Source organism: Carlito syrichta, unplaced genomic scaffold (assembly GCF_000164805.1).
Source record: "Carlito syrichta isolate Samal-C Ts95f unplaced genomic scaffold, Tarsius_syrichta-2.0.1 Scaffold314127, whole genome shotgun sequence".
NCBI classification, from domain to species: Eukaryota; Metazoa; Chordata; class Mammalia; order Primates; family Tarsiidae; genus Carlito; species Carlito syrichta.
In genome coordinates this window covers 386,015-405,676 of record NW_007258223.1, presented here as the reverse complement: position 1 = coordinate 405,676, position 19,662 = coordinate 386,015, and the positions used below count along the sequence as shown (strand labels likewise).

General features: G+C 38.5%; 1 protein-coding gene across 1 annotated transcript in view; it reads right to left on the bottom strand.

The window, feature by feature from the left end:
• Window positions 1-17,492, bottom strand: part of STAP1 (signal transducing adaptor family member 1) — a 48,410-nt gene extending 30,918 nt beyond the window's left edge. The window contains exons 1-2 of the mRNA XM_008071145.1: window positions 17,252-17,492; window positions 4,034-4,105 (exon numbers count right to left, since the gene is read on the bottom strand). Coding sequence (XP_008069336.1) covers window positions 4,034-4,105; window positions 17,252-17,371 — 192 coding nt within the window. The 5' untranslated portion in view covers window positions 17,372-17,492. The remainder of the gene's footprint in view (window positions 1-4,033; window positions 4,106-17,251) is intronic.
• Between the last annotated feature and the right edge of the window lie 2,170 nt (window positions 17,493-19,662).

Sequence of the window (19,662 nt, the reverse complement as noted above, 5' to 3'; positions counted from 1 at the left end):
AAAAAAAAAAATTGGTGAATAATTTTTTTTCCAGAGCTATTTCTACATGAATGAGATTGAGGGTAAGTTTGAGTTAGTCTATTTATTTTCAATTTAATAATGTCACGGCTGGGCTCAGTGACTCAGCCTGTAATCCCAGCACTTTGGGAGGCCGAGGCGGGTGGATTGCCTGAACCTGCCAGTTTGAGACCAGCCTGGGCAACTTGGCGAGATCTTGTCTCTACAATAAGTAAAAAATTAGCCGTGCGTGGCAGCGCATGCCTGTAGTTCCAGCTACTTGGAAAGCTGAGGCAGAAGGATCACTTGAGCCCAGCAGGTCGACACTGGAGTGGCCATGAGCATGCCACTGCACTCCAGCCTGGGCGACAGAGTGAGACTCCAAATCAAAAATAAAAAAATTTTTTTAAATGTCACTATATATATATATATATATATATATATATATATATATATATATACACACATACACACACATACATATATGTATCAGAACATGTTATATGTCAATTTTGAACATAAATAAAATTGAAAAAAACAAAGGAGAAGGACAAGGAAAGGAATACAGAATCTAAAATTAAAAATATTTTTCTGATGGATTGTCTAGCTCAAGCTCAGCGAGCTTTGCTGCAATAAAGGGGGAAGCAACAGGAAGAGGTGGCAGAGTTAGATAGAGTGCAGCGAGACGATCTATTGATTAGAGGGAAGAAAGCTGTATCTTTTTGTTTTTAATGTAGTGTTGTAAAGAGTCTTAAAGGTCATCTATCTAAACTAGCTGCCATCTGACACTTAATCTCGTCCTGGGTATCCTTCTATTAATTGTCCAGCCTGTGTTTGAATATCTCTAACCACAAGGAACTCATGCCTCCTAAACAGCTCTGCCTACCCCTAGCAAGTTTTTTCTTGTGTTGAGTCACAGCTTTTCTCCAGTTTCCATCCATTGGTCCTAATCCCTTTCTCTGGAATAGCACTAAAGAGATTCAGTGACCCTTTTAAATATTCAAAGGCAGCTTAAAATTCTTCTCTGCTGTAGGCTAAATATTTTCAGTTCTCACCTGGTCTATCCCAGGCTTTCTCCTGAGACTATCACCCAATTAACTTCCCTAAAAGTCTGTACTCTCTTTTAACAAAACTGGTAGATGGGCAATTCTGCAGCATTTCATTAGAACAATCTCCTCGTGGCATAGTGATTAAGAAACCTAGTTTAGAAGCAAGACTTGGATTGTACCTTTTTTATTAACTGTCTGATCTTGTACAATTTCTTAATCACTAAACATGATTATTCTCAGTTATAAAGTGGGGATTAAAATAGCGCCCGCTCTGCAGAGTTGTGAGAATTAAATGAGATAATGAATGTAAAATGCTTCAATGCTTACAGTGTGCCACTTAGTCTCTTAGGTCCTTACATGTACTTGAAGTCTATCATTTAATTCTTTTGAAATGATGAAACGGGCTACTGTTTTTATTCTAATTTTAAAGATTTGAAGACTGAGTATGTTGGAGACCTTTTGTTTGCTCCTCTAGATTCAGTTTTTTGTTGTTGTTTTTTAAACACTGGGTCTTACTATGTTGCCCAGACCAGAGTACAGTGGCACCATAATAGCTCACTGCAACTTTGAACTCCTGGGCTTGAGCCATCCTCCCACCTCAGCCTCCCAAGTAGTTGGGATTACAGGCAGGCACCACTACGCCTGGCTATTTTTGTTTTGTACTTTTTGTGGAGAAGGGGGTGGTCTCACTATGTTTCTCAAGCTGGTATCAAGCTCCTGGTCTCAAGAGATCCTCCCGCCTAAGCATCCTGAAGTGCTGGAATTGCAGGCATGAGCCACCATACGTGGACGAGATTACTTTTATCCCTTCACCACCCAACACTCTGTATCAGGAGAGGCACTTAAATGGACAACATCAAGGAACTCCCTTACCCTTTGCTTTCCTGTTGGGTTGGACCACTAAAGAATATGGACAGGAAACTGGCAGAGTGAGGTTGGGTATTTATTCCCTTGTGCAGTTGCTACCTCCATCAAAGATTGTACTAGCCGGGCTCGGTGGCTCCGACAGAGTGAGACTCCGACTCAAAAAAAAAGATTGTACTCAAGGCAGTCATCACACAACTCTCCTGACTACTCTTCCGCTCTTTCCTCTCATTCCTAGGCCTGGTGACAGGGTTCTGTATTATCCTTGATGATTTTGCTACCCCTGTCCACTGGTTTGCATACTTGTTAAACCTTTGTCAAACTCTCTTCCAATAGGCCAGTTTGAGATGTCATCTGTTTCCTGCTGGTGTTCCCTGTCTGGTACACCGAGACCCAGAGAAGTCAGGTAATTAGCCCAATATTCCACAGTGAACCGTGCAAGGCCAGGATGAACACCCAGGTAGCCTGTCTGAAGAGTCCAGACTCCCAATCACTGAGCTGTACTGCCTCTTGCCACATAGTTAGTGAGCAAAAACTGCTCCCTTGTTTACTGTGCATTATACAAGTTTAGAGGAGGGTCTTTCATATTTACTGACACCGGCAGAAAATTGGAATCCACAACAGAAATTAATTTTTAAAAAAATTTTATGATGTTATTTAAAAATACACTTGTATAAATCTTGTTTTTCCAGAATTCGAATGAAAGACGACGTTCGTTTTTTGGTTTTTGTTTTTAAACAGTTTCTGGCTAGTTAGCACTGAAATGTCGCAGGTGGAATACATCACACAGGTTCTTTTTCTGTCTCTTTTATTAGATCTGGGCATCTAATAATGATATTCTAAGAAACGCAGGCTACTATATCCAGCGCCAGAATGTGTGTGTGTGTGTGTGTGTGTGTGTGTGTTTTTAAACTAGAGTCTCACTCTGTCACCGGGGCAGGAGTGCAGTGGCGTGCTCACAGCCACCCCAGCATCTACCTGCTGGTCTCCGGCAATCCTTCCGCCTCAGCCTTCCAAGTGGCTGGAACTACAGGCACGCGCTAACGCCCGGCTAATTTTTTACTTATTGTAGAGACAGGGTCATTGTCTCACCAAATTTCCCAGGCTGGTCTTGAACCCTCAGACTCAGGCAGTCCACTCGCCTAGGCCTCCCAAAGTGCTGGGATTACAGGTTGAACCGAGCCCAACCCAGATTGTTTATATTTTTAAACAAGTTACTAACTCAAAAATCTTTTGTAAGTACAGCATTCCAAGGTAGGCAAGCATTTGATAGTAAAATACTACATTTTATTCCTGGATAAAATGTAACACAATCAGAAGTTGAAATCTCAGAATCTCTGTATTGTTATTCTCATACTTAAGCTCTTAGAAGTCCTGCTTTTTGGGGTATGTCTTTGTCTTTTTAGAAAAACTGTGGCTTTATATGTTATGATGCTATGGAGATCATCTTGTTCCTTTCAGATTATAACTGTATGTGACAACAAGATAAAAAGTGGGGGAAATTGAAGTTATCATTTGGTATTAAACCATTTATATCCGTATGCCTAGTTAAATTTTCACTTTTTATTTTATTTTTATTCCTATTTTTAAGCTAGGCAAGTGAAATAGTGGGAATGGAGAAGGAACAAATAAATCTATAACTAGTTGTGATCAATTTGTTGTAAACACCACTGGACCAGCCATTTTTTTTCTTTTCTTTTTCTTTTCTCTCTTTTTTTTTTTTTTTTTTTTTTGAGTCAGGGGTCTCACTGTCACCCGGGTTGGAGTGCAATGACACGATCATGTCTCACCACACCTCAAACTTCTGGGCTCAAGAGCAGTCCTCTGTGGGCACATGCCACTATGATCAGCTAACCACTTTTTAATGAAGTTTTAATAATCAGAATGAGAAAGAAAAGACTGCAAAGGAAAAAAGAATGCAAAGTGAATACCTTCTTCTGAGGTGCCCAGGACATTTTGCCATTGTTCTTATTGTAACTGACAGTTCTCACAGATTTAAGTTTTCTTATTTGAATTGATTTTACTACAGCACCTTCATTGTGGGATGTCAGAAAATCCAAAATAAATAATATGCTATGTGAAAAGGGTATTTTGGGGGAAAACGGAATCCAATAGCTACTTACTACTGTACTTTTTTTGTCAGTGTAGAAGAAGAGTGTAGTTCCTCTCAACTCTGTCCAATAATGTTTATACTCCTGTGGGAAGGAAATGGTAAGCATCATTTCATTGGTATGTATTCAATGATTTTCCTATTGTCATTTTTCTTTTAACTTTCTTAATTGTTTGTATGATATAAGACTCTTCTTTATTTTGAATAATTCATTTAATTTGTATAGCTTAGCTTTACATTTAATTCTTTTTTTTTTTTCCTGAGATGGGTTCTGGAGTCTTGCTATGTTGCCCAGGCTGGAATCTCCAACTCTTGGGCTCAAGTGATTCGCCCACCACAGCCTCCTGTATAGTGGGATTGCAGGTGTGAGCCATCACATCCAGCTTATATTTAATTATTGACTAAATAATTCTGGAATTAATTTTACTTTAGTATAATGTTTTAGATAAGGATATATAGTCATGTGCTACATAGTGATGTTTGGTCAATGATGAATCATGGATATGGTGGCTGTCCCATTATAATGGAGCTGAAAAATTCCTATTGCCTAGTGGCATCATAACTGTCATAATGTCATAGTCCAGTGCATTACGCAGGTGTTTGTGGTGATGCTGGTATAAACAAACAACTGCGTTGCTAGTTGTACAAATATAGCAAATATAGTAATTTACAGTACATAGTACTTGATAATTAAATTGCTATGTTACTGGTTTATACCATACTTTTAAATCATTACTTTAGCATGTACTCCTACTACTTATTTTTTTAAAAATTGGGCAGGCATGGTGGCTCACACCTGTAATCCCAGCACTTTGGGAGGCAGAGGCAGGAGAATTGGTTGAGCCCATGAGTTCAAGACCAGCCTGGACAACCTAGTGAGACCTTGTATCTACAAAATAATACTAAAAATTTGCCAGGCATAGTGGCACATTCTATAGTCCCAGCTACTCGGAAGGCTGAGATGGAAGGATTGCCTAAGTCTAGGAGGTCAAGGCTGCAGTGGGCTATGATCGCCCCACTGCATTCCAGCCTGGGTGACAGAGTGAGACACTGACTCAAAAAAAAAAAAAAAAAAAAAGAGAAAATGTAGTATTCCAGAGAAGGCATTGTTATCACAGGAGGTGACAGCTTTGTGCATGCTATGTCCCTAAAAACCTTCCAGTGGAACAGATAGAAAGGTGGAGGACAGTAATATGGATGATCCTAACCTGTGTAAGCCTAGGCTAATGTGTGTGTTTGTGTCTTCATTTTTAACAAAAAAGCTTAAAAGGTAAAGAAAAAATTTAATCGAAAAAAGCTTATAGAAAAAGAATATAAAGAAAATATTTTTGTACAATGTGTTTTTGTCTTAAGCTAAATATTATTCAGATGTCAAAAAGTTTTAAAAATTTAAGAAAGTAAAAGAGTTACAGTAAGCTAAAGTTAATTTATTGTTGAAGAAAGACTTTTTTTTTAAGATGGCTGTAGTGGAGCCTAACTGTACAGTGTTTATGAAGCCTACAGGAGTGGACAGGAATATCCTGGGCCTTCATGTGACTCACCACTCACTCATGGACTCACCCAGAGCCACTCCAGTCCTGCAAGTCTCATTCATGGTAAGCGCCCTAGGCAGATGTATCATTTTTTATCCTTTATATCATATTTTCACTCTACCTTTTCTATGTTCAGATATCTTTACCACTGGGTTACAATTCTCTACTGTATATAGTACAACAACATGCTGCACAAGTTTGTAGCCTAGGAGCAACAGGGTATACCACACAGCCTAGGTGTGTAATAGGTTATACCATCGGATTGTAGAAGTAAACTGTATGATGTTCACACAATGATGAAATCACGTAACAATGCATTTCTCAGCATGTATTCCTATCGCTAAGTGACTCGTGACAGTCATTTTTTAAAAATTATTTTTTCTTTAGAGACAGAGTCTTGCTCTGTTCACCCAGGTTGAAGTACAGTGGTGCAATTGTAGCTCACCACATCTTCAAGCTCTTGGGCTCGAGCGATCTTCCTGCCTTGGCCTCCCAAAGCGCTGGGATTACAGGTATGAGCCATCATGCCTGGTTTATGACTGTAACTTAATTTGTGTTTATGTAAATCATTTTCCAAAATTTTCCTCATTGACTTAAGACTTTTTATACAGTTTCAGTGGAAGCTTGCACATGTAAGATGGGCCATTTAAGGGCCCAGGATTGGAGAAGCATATCATATCTACCTTCTACAACAGATGAAAAGACTGAATGAATTAATATATGTAAAGCACTTAGCAGAGTATATGGCTCATAGTTGGGGTTCAATAAGTAGTATATATTATTGGCATAGATCAAGGAAATGTGAGAAATTGATAAAAATTTAATACCATGAAAACTGAGCTTTGAAATCCAAGTTTCATTCATGTGGTGAATATTTAATTATTAATAAATTCACATTACTATGGGTTTCATAGTAACACAACTTTTAAGTTTAAAAAATATAAATAATCTGTTCAGACTCCCAATTTACTCAAGTGAAAGTTTATTTAAATAAATATGAAAGGTGTCTATATTATAAAAGAATGGCAATAAAGCCTTCCATATTTAAAGACTTACCTTCATACTTAGCTCTTTCCAAAAGTATGTTCTTAAAAATTTCAGTTAGTTTAATTGACATGTTGTTCATTCCTTCAGGGTTTAATAAGTTGAATTCCTGCAACTTGTTCAACCATCATGACTTATATATTGAGGATTAGTAGAAGAAATTCACATGAAGAACTGCTTTCTCTTTTTTTATTAATGTGAAGATACTTTATGGTATTTTGTGTCTGTTCAATCACAACATATAATTTATTATTTTTATTTTTACTAGTAAAATGTTTGTCACCAGGTCAGGCACAGTGACTCAAGCCTGTAATCCCGCGCATTTGAGAGGCTGAGGTGAGAGCCCTGGGGTTTAAGAGCAGTCTGGGCAACTTGTTGAGACCTCATCTCTACAGTTAATCAAAAAATTAGCCAGGTGTGGTAGTGCACACCTATAGTTCCAGCTACTTGAAATGCTGAGACAGAAGGATCACCTGAGCCCAGCAGGTCAAGGCTGAAGTGGCTGTGAGTGTGCCACTGCACTCCAGCCTGGACAAACGAATGAGACACCAACTAAAAAAGAAAAAATGTTTGTCACCTCTTCAGAATTTATATACTTATTTTCTCAAATAATGGAAACTCTATCACCCACTTTTGCTTTTAATTCTCTGGCTCCCAGGAAGCTAAATATTACATTCATTCTGAATTACAACCTACCACTTTTTTCTCATGTTCTTGGTTGAACTATTTTCTCCCTTTGTCTTCATGGCTACTAAGGTGCTATATTAGTAAGCTTTTTCCATTAGCAAGTCACCCTACAACTTAGTGGACTAAAATAAGCCAACCTTTTCTATTTCTCACCATTCTGTGGCTGGCTGATGTTTTCTCTGATCTAGGTCTACTTGGCTGTGGCTGAATGGTCTCGGGTGGCCTCACCGACTTGTCTTAGGGTTTTAGCTAGAGATGCAGAAATGATTGAGAAACTCAGGACAAATGGAGTCTCCCTCCCTGTGGTCTCTTATCCTTCTGTTAACTAGCCCAGTCTTGGTCACATGCTGTCAGAAGGATTCCCAGGAGCGAGAGAGCAAAATCCAATGTGCAAGCTCATGCTAAGTCTCTGTTGTTGTCACATTTACCAAATCACGTCACATGATTCAGTCCAAAGGTCAGAAAAATAGACTCAACCTCTTTGTGGAAGGAATGGAAAAGTCACACACCTCAAAACGGGGAGTGCATAAAGTGTGACTTGAATAAATTAGTAGTATTACTGCAGTCTACCTCAGTGGCAGAGTTGGAACTTGGGTCGTTTTTCCATTCCATCCTACCGCCCCCCCCCCAAGTTGAGAGCCGGCTATAGCATGTAATGAACCTGCTGATGCCTCTTGAACAAAGAACACATTGCTGGAGAAAAGAAAAATTCAAAAGGGCATATGATTGAAGGATCAACCACTAGATGTTCCCCAAAGGAGCAATTATAATATGAGGCAGAGAGGTTATTCCTCCTGTCTGGAATCCAGATGCCCAATGTATACCTGATATGTCTCAGAATCACGTCATTTAATAAGACAAGATATCTTAATTTCAACCCCACCTGAAGTTTTTTCTTTTCTTCTTTTCACATAGGCTGCAAAGTGTTATTGCTGTTACAGTAGCCCTTTAGCTGGTCTTTTTACCACCTTGTTACACTTTCCAATCTGTTTGCACAGTGCTGCCAGAGTGAATCATGTCTTTTGTAGAGAGTAGGACTGAGTATCTAACAGGTGGGCTTGGGAGGGAGCATACTCAGCTCAGGCCCCTCCTGTCCACTCACAGTGCAGTCTGTTCCCTGCCATGTGGCAAAGGGCTTCCAAGAAGTGCAGACTTGTGGCTCTGAAGCTGAGTCAATGACTCAAGGTGGCTTAAAGCTCCCTAAGTCTGAGGTACAACATTAGTACAATTTTGGCCTTAAGTTCTTTTGTTGTTTTTGCTATTGCTTGTTTGTTTGTTTGTTTTGACATAGGTTCTCCCTCTGTCACCCAAGCTGGAGTGCAGGAATATGGTCATGGCTTACTGCAGCCTCCTGGATTCTGGTGATCCTTCCACCTCAGCCTCTCAAGTAGTTGGGACTATAGGCATGTGCCATCAACCCAGCTAATTTTTTGATTTTTTGTAGAGACAAGGTCTCGTTATGTTGCCTAGTCTGGTCTTGAACTCCTAGGCTCAACCAATCCTCTTGCCTTGGCCTCCCAACGTTCTGGGATTACAGGAATGAACCACCATGCCTGGCTTTGGCCTTAAATCTAAACCACCCATTGATACACTTTGTCAATAATAAAAGTAAATTACCGATCTTCATTTGTGTGAATCTAAGAAGACTAGTCATGCTCTAGTGATAAGCCTCTGCAATGAAAAGCATGTCAAGGCTATTCTGTATTTTAGAATTTGGAAGGAAGTGAGGAGCATGCAGGAGGAGATGAGACTGTAGGGAATGTATATTGTTCAGGGAGCTTAATTATCAGTTGTGTAGTTTAACTAAAGTATGGCAGTATGGCTTCTAAGATCGAGTCCAACCCCAAGAGTATATGATTCTTGGAGGAAAGGAAAGCAAGAGAAAAACCTGAAGTCAAAGTCTACCATTCTGTTCATCTTAATTAGCCTCATTAGCATGGTATTAATTTGCCATAAGATAGAAAAACTAGTATCAATAATAGCCAGTCAAAATTTATTGAGTTCCAGAATGAATATTGTCAAGATGTCCATCCTACCCAAGGCAATCTACAGATTTAATGCAATGCCCATCAAATTGCCAACATCATTCTTCTCAGACCTGGAAATGAGAATACAGAAATTCATATGGAAACAAAAAAAGAGCACGAATAGCCAAAATAATCCTCAGCAAAAAGAGCAAAGCAGGAGGTATCACACTTCCAGACTTTAGACTTTATTACAAGGCTAGAGTAACTAAAACAGCCTGGCATTGGTACAAGAATAGACACAAAAACTAATGGAACAGGAAAGAGATTCGAGAGGCAAAAACATGGTCTCTCAACCAACTCATCTTTGACAAAGCCACGAATAACAATCACTGGGGAAAGGAGACCATATTTAGCAAATGGTGCTGGGAAAACTGGCTAATCACATGCAGAGGAATGAAACTGGATCCCTACCTATCACTATATACAAAAATCAACTCAAAATGAATCAAAAACCTAAACGTTAAACCTCAAACTATAAGAATTCTAGAAGAAAACATAGGAAACATCCTTATGCACATCAGAGTAGGCAACCGATTCTTGAAATAGTCCCCCAAAGTGAAGGCCATAAAAGCTAAGATAGACAAGTGGGACTTCATCAAACTGAAAATTCTTTGCACAGCAAAAGATACCATTAGGAGAGTAAAGAAAAAACCCACAGAATGGGAGAAAATATTTACACATTATGTATCTGGCAAAGACCTAACATCCAGAATCTACAAGGAACTCAAATGAAGTAAAAGGAAAAAAACAAACACCATTAAAAGAGTAGACAAAGAACATGAACAGACATCTGTCAAAAGAAGACATACAAGCAGCCAACAGACACATGAGAAAATGCTCAGCCTTACCAATCAGAGAAATGTAAATCAAAACTACAAGGAGATACCACCTAACTCCAATAAGGATGGCTGCCATTAATAAGTCAAAAAACAACAGATACTGGTACAGGTGTGGTGAAAAGAGAACAATTCTACACTGTTGGTGGAAGTGTGAGCTAGTTCAATCTCTATGGAAAGCAACGTGATGATTTCTAAAATAATTAAAAATTTACTTCTATATGATCCACAGTCCATCTTCTGGGAATACACCTGGAGGAACATAAATCATTCTACCAAGAAGACACCTGCACACGCATGTTTATTGCCACACTACTTACCATAACAAAAACATGAAAGCAACTCTACTGCACATCAAAAGTGGACTGAATAAAGAAAATGTGGCATATATACACCATGGAGTATTATACAGTCATAAAGAAGAACAAAATCACGGACTTCACAGCAAATTGGATGAAGTTAGAGACCATCATACTAAGTGATCACAGCAACAAAGAACTGAATACTGCATGTTCTCACTCATAAGTGGGCCCTGAAACAATAGACACATGAGCACAAGGGAGGGATTGGCAGTTGCCGGGCACTGCTAGGGGAGGAAGGAAGGAGGCTCAACACAAAGGGTCCTGGTCCGCTACCAGGGGAAGTGAGGGCCAGTTGGAAACCCAAACTTCACCTGCATAAAGCCTACTTATGTAGTAATTCCTCACTTGTACCTCATATCCGTATAATAAAATAAAATATTCCCTCTGTATATACATACAGACATCCATTTGTGCTCCTGAGAAAAATTATAGAGGTATTCAGTAACAAGAGAATGATACGAGTTGGGTAGAGCTAGAAAGGGAAAAATAGAAGTTTTACAGGTAAGGAAACCTATAGATTTGTGGAAACTCTCAAGGAGGATTTATTAAATGAGGGAAGAAACTAGTAGTATAAGGGCACTGAGTTAACAGCAAAGGCAGCCTTGAAAAAAAAAAGTGGTTGGAGGTTACAAATAGCAATAGGCCCTGTGAACTGCAACCCTAGCCACAAATGTAAGCACAGACCAAACCTGAGTTCAGTGTGTGGACACCTATAGGTCACGGTCTTGATGCAGCTACTGATAAGGCTTCAGGAATACCAGTATAATCTGAATCATCTATAAGTATCAATCTCCGTAAATAACATCTATCTATCTATCTATCTATCTATCTATCTATCTATCTATCTATCTATCTTTCTATCTATCTATCTCTATATCATATTTATATTTATGGAGATACTTAAACATTTTAGAATTTAATTCTGGAGGGCACATCTTTGGATAAAATACATTTAGTACAAGTTTCTTTCTTTTTTTTCTTTTTTTTGAGTTGGAGTCTCACTCCGTTGCCGAGGCTGGAGTGCAGTGGCATGCTCATGGTCACCCCCGTGCCAACCTGCTGGGCTCAGGTGATCCTTCCACCTCTGCCTTCCAGGTAGCCAGAACTATAGATTTTTTATTTTTTAACAATCATTTATGCTTAATCACTGAAGTAAAAAAAGGGACTGAATTCATCACTAGCCTCATAATAATTAGATGACCTTGTATTTAGAATTTAAGATCACTGTCTTATTTTCATTCAGTTAAACAAATAGTGGGGCCTGGCGTGGTGGCTCACGCCTGTAATCCCAGCACTTTGGGAGGCAAAGGCAAGAGGACTGCCTGAGCCCGGGGCTCAAGACAAGCCTGGGCAACTTGGCGTAGACCTCATCTCTACAATAAATTTTAAAAATTAGCCAGATGTGGTGGTGTACACCTGTAGTTCCAAGCACTTGGAAGGCTGAAGCAGAAAGGATAGCCTGAACCCAGCAGGTCAAGGTTGCGGTGGCCATGAGCATGCCACTGCACTCCAACCTGGGTGACAATGAGACTCCAACTCAAAAAAAATAAAATAAAATAAGATAAACAAATGATTTTGCAAGTCTGTTGAGCTTATTGTTTCGCTTAGTGTGATGAAATACCTAGTGATTAGAGATCTCTACTGTTGGAAGCCTACGATCAAATGGAATTTGATCTTGATTTTGAGAGGCAGCATAATGTTAAGTACATTACAATCCAGTCCAAGCGAGGCTCCTTAATGGGTAAGGAATCTTGAACATACCTCTGAGAGCCACAACTCACTCATCTGTGAAAAGGATAAAATAATTTCTACCCAACAGAGTTACCGTGAGAATCAGTGTGACAGGACCTTAAGAGCCTATCATGATATCCACCATATGTCAGACCTCAAAAGAAGTATCCATTATTATATAGCCCATTTAGTCACCACAGAACACGTTCAGTTATGCAAGAGAGTAATGATCCATTTACAAAGAAGGAAGCAGATTATAGGATGTAAATCAATTGCACAAATTCCAGAACTGGACTGATAAGTTTTATCTTCTGACTTCCCAGTGCTCTTTTCTCATTGATGTAACTAGTAAAAAAGGACTTATAATGCAAACTCCAGTTAATTTACTCTCTATTCCTCTTCCCCAATAAAAAAAAGTTCCCATTTTTTTTTCTTGAGAGCAAATAAAGTACAATTGCCTAAGGAAGAATGTTGCATAGCATTCTCCAAAGTGGGATGTATAAACCCCAAATGTGCGCAAGATGATCCATTGTGAAAGGAAATTTTAGAATATCTAATTATATTGCATTTATTTCATCTTAATTTATTTTCTACATATATTTAGTAATTTACATGGAGTACTAGTACAGGAATACTTATATTTTTCTAAATGAATAAATAGTCTTATATTAGGGATTTGTGCTCAAAATGTTTTCTTGAAAGTAGTGTGTTATTTTAAAAATTTGGAGATCACTGTCATTCAGAACTGTGTTTGAGAGTGCAACTTAGATAGCCATAAACATTTTCTAAATGAATTGGAGGTAAGTAGAGGACTAGTTAGAAAAATGATATTTTAAAAGCTATGATGACTACATTCTGATGTTCAGACTAATAAGACATATTACACACATAGTTGTTGGGTTTTTTATTTTGTTTGAAATAGGGCCTAACTCTGTAACCCAGACTGGCATACGGTGACACGATCCTGGCTCACTGCATCTTCGACCTCTTGCACTCAAGTGATCCTCCCATCTCAGCTTCCTGAGTAGCTGGGACTATAGGCATGCACCACCATGCCAAGGTGATTCTCACTGCCCCCTGCCTAATCCCTGCAGATGAGGTCTCACTGTGTTGCCCACGCAAGTCTCGAACTCCTGGGCTCAAGTGATCATCTGACCTCAGCTTCCTAAAGTGCTGGGATTACAGGCGTGAGCCATCACACCTGGTCCACACATTGTTTTTGAACTTTAGCATATCACAGATTGAAAGAACTATAAGATGTTGCTCAAACTTCCTCTTATTTTCAAACAGTCCCAGAAAAATGAGAAAATTATTCCATTTATAAAAACTGTGATGCCGTTGGTATCCCACTGTGGCATTTAATAGCTATTATTATTAAGAACATCTTCCTGGTAAACTCAGAATCCTAGTGCTGTGGTCTAAGTAAATCTTCCTACATTATCTTTTCTGGAATTGTGTGCAAAATGATGTATGTTGGCACATTTTTCTGGGGCAAAATTTCTTAAATTCGTAAAAGTGCTTGATCGCAAAAATGACTAAGAAACACCCCCCCCACGTGAAATCTCTTTATAAACCAGGTTACTCCTTGGGGTTTTTTTTCTAGTTTAAATGTTCCGAGTTACATGAGCAGTCTCTCAACTTCCTCCAGCTCATTAGCTCCAAAGATGGCCTGGCTGTATAAACTTTCTGTTGAAGGTTCCCTGGTACTTTGCTGCCAGTTGCTTGAAAATCCCACTTATTTTCCTTAGATTTTCTCATTGCTTCTATTTTCAAGCATTGTAATTGTCACCATATTACTTGATCCATATTACTTGCCCAGCCCAAACTGATTCCAGTTTGTTAATAAAAACGTGGTAAGTGATGAAAGAGGGAGAAAATGAATCTAACCTTTAGTGTAAGCCAGGTGTTTTATGTATGCTACCCTCTAATCCCTGAGACTACCACATAAGTAAGTAGGTGGTGTTTTCATGTTCTCTCCTTCCTAACATGCAAATAAAAGGTACTTTGCTGTAAATTCAAATGGAAATACAAATGAACTTCACCAGTTATATACTCTGCCTATAGTTTATTTATTCTGTTTCAAAGCATGCTTCCTACGAACAGGTAAAGAGTAGCAATTGGGTAAAGGAGTCCTCGCCCCGACTCAAATAAGCCCCTTGAAGAAAGGATCTTTGTGTTCTGTTCATAGTTTCTGGAACTGAGAGTGATGTTTGGTGCATAAGAGGCACGCAGTACACATTGCTTGAATGAATGAATGAACTGAACACCTACTGTATCCCAGATATTGTACCTTGAGAGGCAAGTAATATTCTCTCCATCTCATAGATGAGGAAACTGAGTCTCAGGGAGATTGCGTGGCTTCACAAGATCACAAACTGTAAGTGTCAAAACCATTAGGTAAAGACATGTTTGACTGACATTATGAAATTCTTGTACTTTTTGCTAACCATACAATGGCACACCTTTTTTTGTTAGTATGGTTGCATATTATTTATTATTACTTTAAATTTTATTGTGTTATTGAGATGTGGGGTACAAGTAAGGATTAACTACAAAAGTAGGCTGCATGCAGATCAAGTTTGGGCTTTTTTTATTTTAGTGCTGCATTTCTTGGTTTATTTGAAACAGTGCATATTTTTAGCATTTTATGGTAGGATTTTACACTTGTCATTTACACAGAAGACAAGGTTCTGCTTCAAATCTTTTAAAAAAAATCTTTAAACATTCAACCCACATGTAGCACAAGAACACTACTACTTTACATTATATGCACTTTTTATCAAAGGAGATACAAAATTCTGGCTTGTAGTTTTAGACAGATACAAGAAGCTTCAAACTAGACACAAAGGGTTAATATTAATTCTCAAACATAAGTCTGTACTTTTGTGTTGTAGTTCTCTGAGCTGTGAATACCAAATTCCTTAGGGATTTTACATTTTCCTTTTCAAAGGAAAACTGACAAGTTTCCCATAAACAAGTCCTTCTCCATCAACTTGATCTTTCTTACATCCTATTCTCGCTTCCCTTATTGCCAGACACTTGTACACGTTTACAGAATCGGGGTGGCCCATTTCCATAGATGTAAGGACCAGATCCTTCTAGCTAACTCCTTTCCTGCAAAAATCTAGATAGCCATATATGGATGCAAGTTGTTCTGCTACATTTTAAAATGACCTGACAGGTCATAATCTAATAACCTTCTATGGGCAATTAGTCAAAAGGACTAAGAGAGAAAGAAGGTCCCTTATCAGTGTACTTTTTGTTGGTGACAAATTGGAGGCTTTAAAGTCAAGTTGAAGAACTGAGTATCACATGTTCTCACTCACAAGTCAGACCTTGAATAATTATCGTAATACTGTAAGAAAAGGATTGGCAGTAGTGGCAAACTGCTTGGGGAGGGCAGGATTAGCAGTAGTGAAAATCTGTGAGGGGAGCAGGGACACACCTAATCAGCAAGGGTACCTGCATAATGAACATTTGTATACTTAACCCTGAATTGTACCCCACATCTTTAAAATTAAAAATTAAAAAAAAAATAAAGTTGATGCTAAAAGAACTTTAAATAGAAGACACCCAATTGATGACTGGAGGAACTTCTGTGATACTTATGCATAGATATTCTTTTTCAGCATGTTGGAGGCAATACTTTATACTTTCTTAAGGGCTAAGAAGAGGGAGTGAGGAAGAGTAGGGCTTCCTCTGTCCTTGTAAAAGGTATTGTTCTCGATCGTTGGTGTCCACTATTCCCTAACCGTCTTCTGATACCTAAATGTATCTGCATATTGAAAAGGATTACCCATCTTCCACTCAATTTTATTTTCATCATTACACATTTCTTATTGATTTTCTGAAAACACTTAAATTTTTTTCTGGTTTTGGTCAATAAAAAATTTTATAAAATTTGATCTAAGTTAATCATACTTTTCTTGGCCGGACTTGGTGGCTCAGCCTGTAATCCTGTGCTTTGGGAGACCAAGGTGAGTGAATTGCCTGAGCCCGCAGGTTCGAGACCCGCCTGGGCAACTTGGCGAGACCTCATCTCTACAATAAATCAAAAAAATTAGCCGGGCGTGGTAGCGCACGGCTGTAGTTCCAGCTACTTGGAAGGCTGAGGCGGAAGGATCGCTGGAGCCCAGCAGGTCGAGGCTGCGGTGACTGGGAGCGACCACTGCACTCCAGTCTGGGTGACAGAGTGAGACTCCAACTTAAAAAAAAAAAATAATAATAATAATAATATTTTTCTTTAGTAACGAGCAATTTTATGTATACTCACAAATTTCAAGTTATCCACAGTTACTGTTTTAAAAGCAATGATTTTTAACTAACTATAGGTTTTAATTTTTATAATTTAAAATATGGAATGTTTTGTGGATTTCCTTAGAGCAAATATATTTAGGTAGCTTAATGTACTTGATACCCACAAAGCACCATGAGTATTATCTTTTTTAAGTCACTATCTTGAAGAGTATTTTTAGAACATATAACTATACATAATGTTAAACAGTATAAATTTTATCATTCTAACAATTTTTTATAAAAGTTTACAATTTTTTATAATTTGATCACCATAAACTGCAAATGACTGAGAATAAAAGCAGAAGATTTAATTTTAATAATAAAAGCATTTTACCCAAATGGTACATGTCATCATTGAAGCATAGTAATAAGTTGTGGAGAAAGTATAAGAAAAATTTTTTTCTCCTAAGCCAGAATCTTCTGTGATGTTAAATGAATTACCTGGAAATTTTGCTGTTTAAATTTTTCATATTAGTAGCTTAATATAAATAATATTAATTTATGTTATTATATACTATATGCATACATATACATATGTTTAAGCCATACATTACATTCAAATTATGAAAAATTGGAATCATTTTTCTGAGCCCAACCAAGAGAGGAGGATTTAATTCCAACAAAAACAAGATGGTTTTATCACATCACATCACCATGAATTAAATTTTACATTAAGACAGAAGTTTCAGGTTTATCATTACCATCTATGGACTCACCTGGTATTCTGACCTCTTGACTAATAAAAAACCTTCAAAGTACAAGGGTAGAGCGGTAATCTTTAATCTTTCCTGGAAGATCCTGCGAGGGGCTGGTTTCGGGGGCTTCTTAGCCATCATGCCCTCCCTTTGATATGTGGTTTGGTTTCAACTGTGTCTAGTCTCAAACAAAATGAAATCCTCCCTGTGTGGGAGGAAAAGGCAACTGTTCAAAGAGGAAGTCCCAGTTTGCTTTTTAACCACCAACAGGACACACACACACACAGACATATTTTTGTCCTTTACTTTTTTGAGGTCAGAAAAACAGACATAGAACAAGTTTTGGAGGGTAGTCTCTGAATATACTACAGGTACTTAGATTCAGAGTGGCAAAATAAACAGAAGATTAACATCACCTGAAGATGAAAGAAACAGGTGTGGAGACTATTAACTTTAGGGGAGACATCAAGGACACATTTATTTTTTTCTACCTTTTTTGTTTGTTGCTGTCCACTTTTATTTCCAGAAGACATGACTTGAATAAATTTCACTGCATTAAAAATAACTTCATTGAATTATTCTTTTCTTTTGGTTAAATATTTCAGGGCCAAGATTTGGTTAAATAAAATAAATGGTTCTCCTATCTCATGCTCATTCTGATGGTTCACTTACAGTTAACATGGGATTTTTCACTTCTTTGTCAATAGGTGTTTCAAGTTCATGGATTACCAGTACAATAGTATTTCCTGCTATGGTTTGAAAGTGTCCCCCAAAGTTTATGTGCTGGAAACTTAATCCCAAACTCAACAGTGTTGAGAAGTAGGATCTTTATTTGATTTTATTTTGCAGTTTTTCTGGTTTTATTTAAATACAAAATGTACACATGAACGTCTATTAATTTTCTTCACTGGGCAGCCTGGCATTAGGATTGGTGACTCTGAGTATTAGCTGGGTTGTTCTTTTTACAATGGCTTTGCAGTTCTTGGAGGAAACATTGTGAGCAATCTCAGCACAATAAGATTTGTTGCCCACCAGCAGCACTTCCAGTTCCTTGACACTGTGGACCAGGAATTTGCAGAAGCCACTGGGCAGCATGTGCTTTGTTTTCTTGTTGCTCCCGTAACCAATGCTGGGCATCCAGATATGGCCCTTGAATTTTCCATGCGCCCTGTTGTCAATACCTCTGAGTTTTTGCCAGTTATGCTTGATAATGACTTATCAGTCTGACTGGCTCTGGATGAACTCCTCTTTTTGATGATCTTGGGCTTCACCAGGGGTCTGAGGGCAGCCATGATGCTGAGCAGGAGACAGCTGCCACCTTGGTAGGCATCTCGGAGGAAGAGAGGGGTGAGAGGTAGGATCTTTTTTTTTTTTCAGAGTTCAGAACACATTATAAAAGGTTTAGTCTTTAAGAGATTATTGAATCATGTGAGCTCTGCCCTCATAAATGGATTAATGGATGCCATCATTGTGGGAGTGGGTCAGTTATGTGACAGTGAGATTCTTGTAAAAGTGAGTTGGGTGTTCTCTTGCATGCTCTTGCCCTTTTGTGCTCTTCCACCTTCTACCATGGGGTGACACTGCCTGAGGCTCCTTGCCAGATGCCAGTGCCCTGTTCTTGGAATTCCAGAATCACGAGCTAAACAAATTTCTGTTCTTTATAAATTACCCAGTCTGTGGTATTCTGTTACAGTAATGCAAAACACCCTAAGACATTTGGCAAAAAATAAAATCTGGCAGAGAAAGCTGTATGTTTTCAAACTTTAATTTTGCTCTTTTTTGGTTCCTGAGCTGTAAATCACTAACACTTTGATCCATGGATGGGATCCCCACAGTTATCTAGTGAGATTTAAAGAACTACACTGGGGCTAAAATGCACTCAATAATTGCATGTGGGAAGTGGCCCTTGGGATATTGAATTTAGCCTAGTACAGCACAGGGAATGATGAGAGAAAAATAACACAAGAAATTCTAATTTGTCTTACAAGGGTTCTGAGAATTTTCACCATTGCCTATTTTACCCTGAGTATTTCAGAGTTACTCTAGATTTAAGATAGCCTAGGCCAGTAAGACCAAACTATTCTCAGAAATGAAAGCAAGCCAGGAATCCTCAATCTGAACCTCCTTTCCTAATGGAGAAACTACATAGTTTTCTCCACCAGTATGGGTCCTTCTGACCCTGTAGCTGTAGATATGGGAAGACAAATTGTCTACAGAGTGAGCTGGAACAATACAGACTGATTGTTAGTAAACCAGAGAAATGTTCAGGTGCATTATCAAAATGAAAATTGCCTGGGCATAGTGGTTCATGCCTGTAATTCCATCACTTTGGGAGGCAGAGGCGAGAGGATTGCTTGAGCCTAGGGGTTCAAGCCAGCCTGAGCAACTTGGCGAGACCTCATCTCTACATTAAACCAAAAAAATTAGCCAAC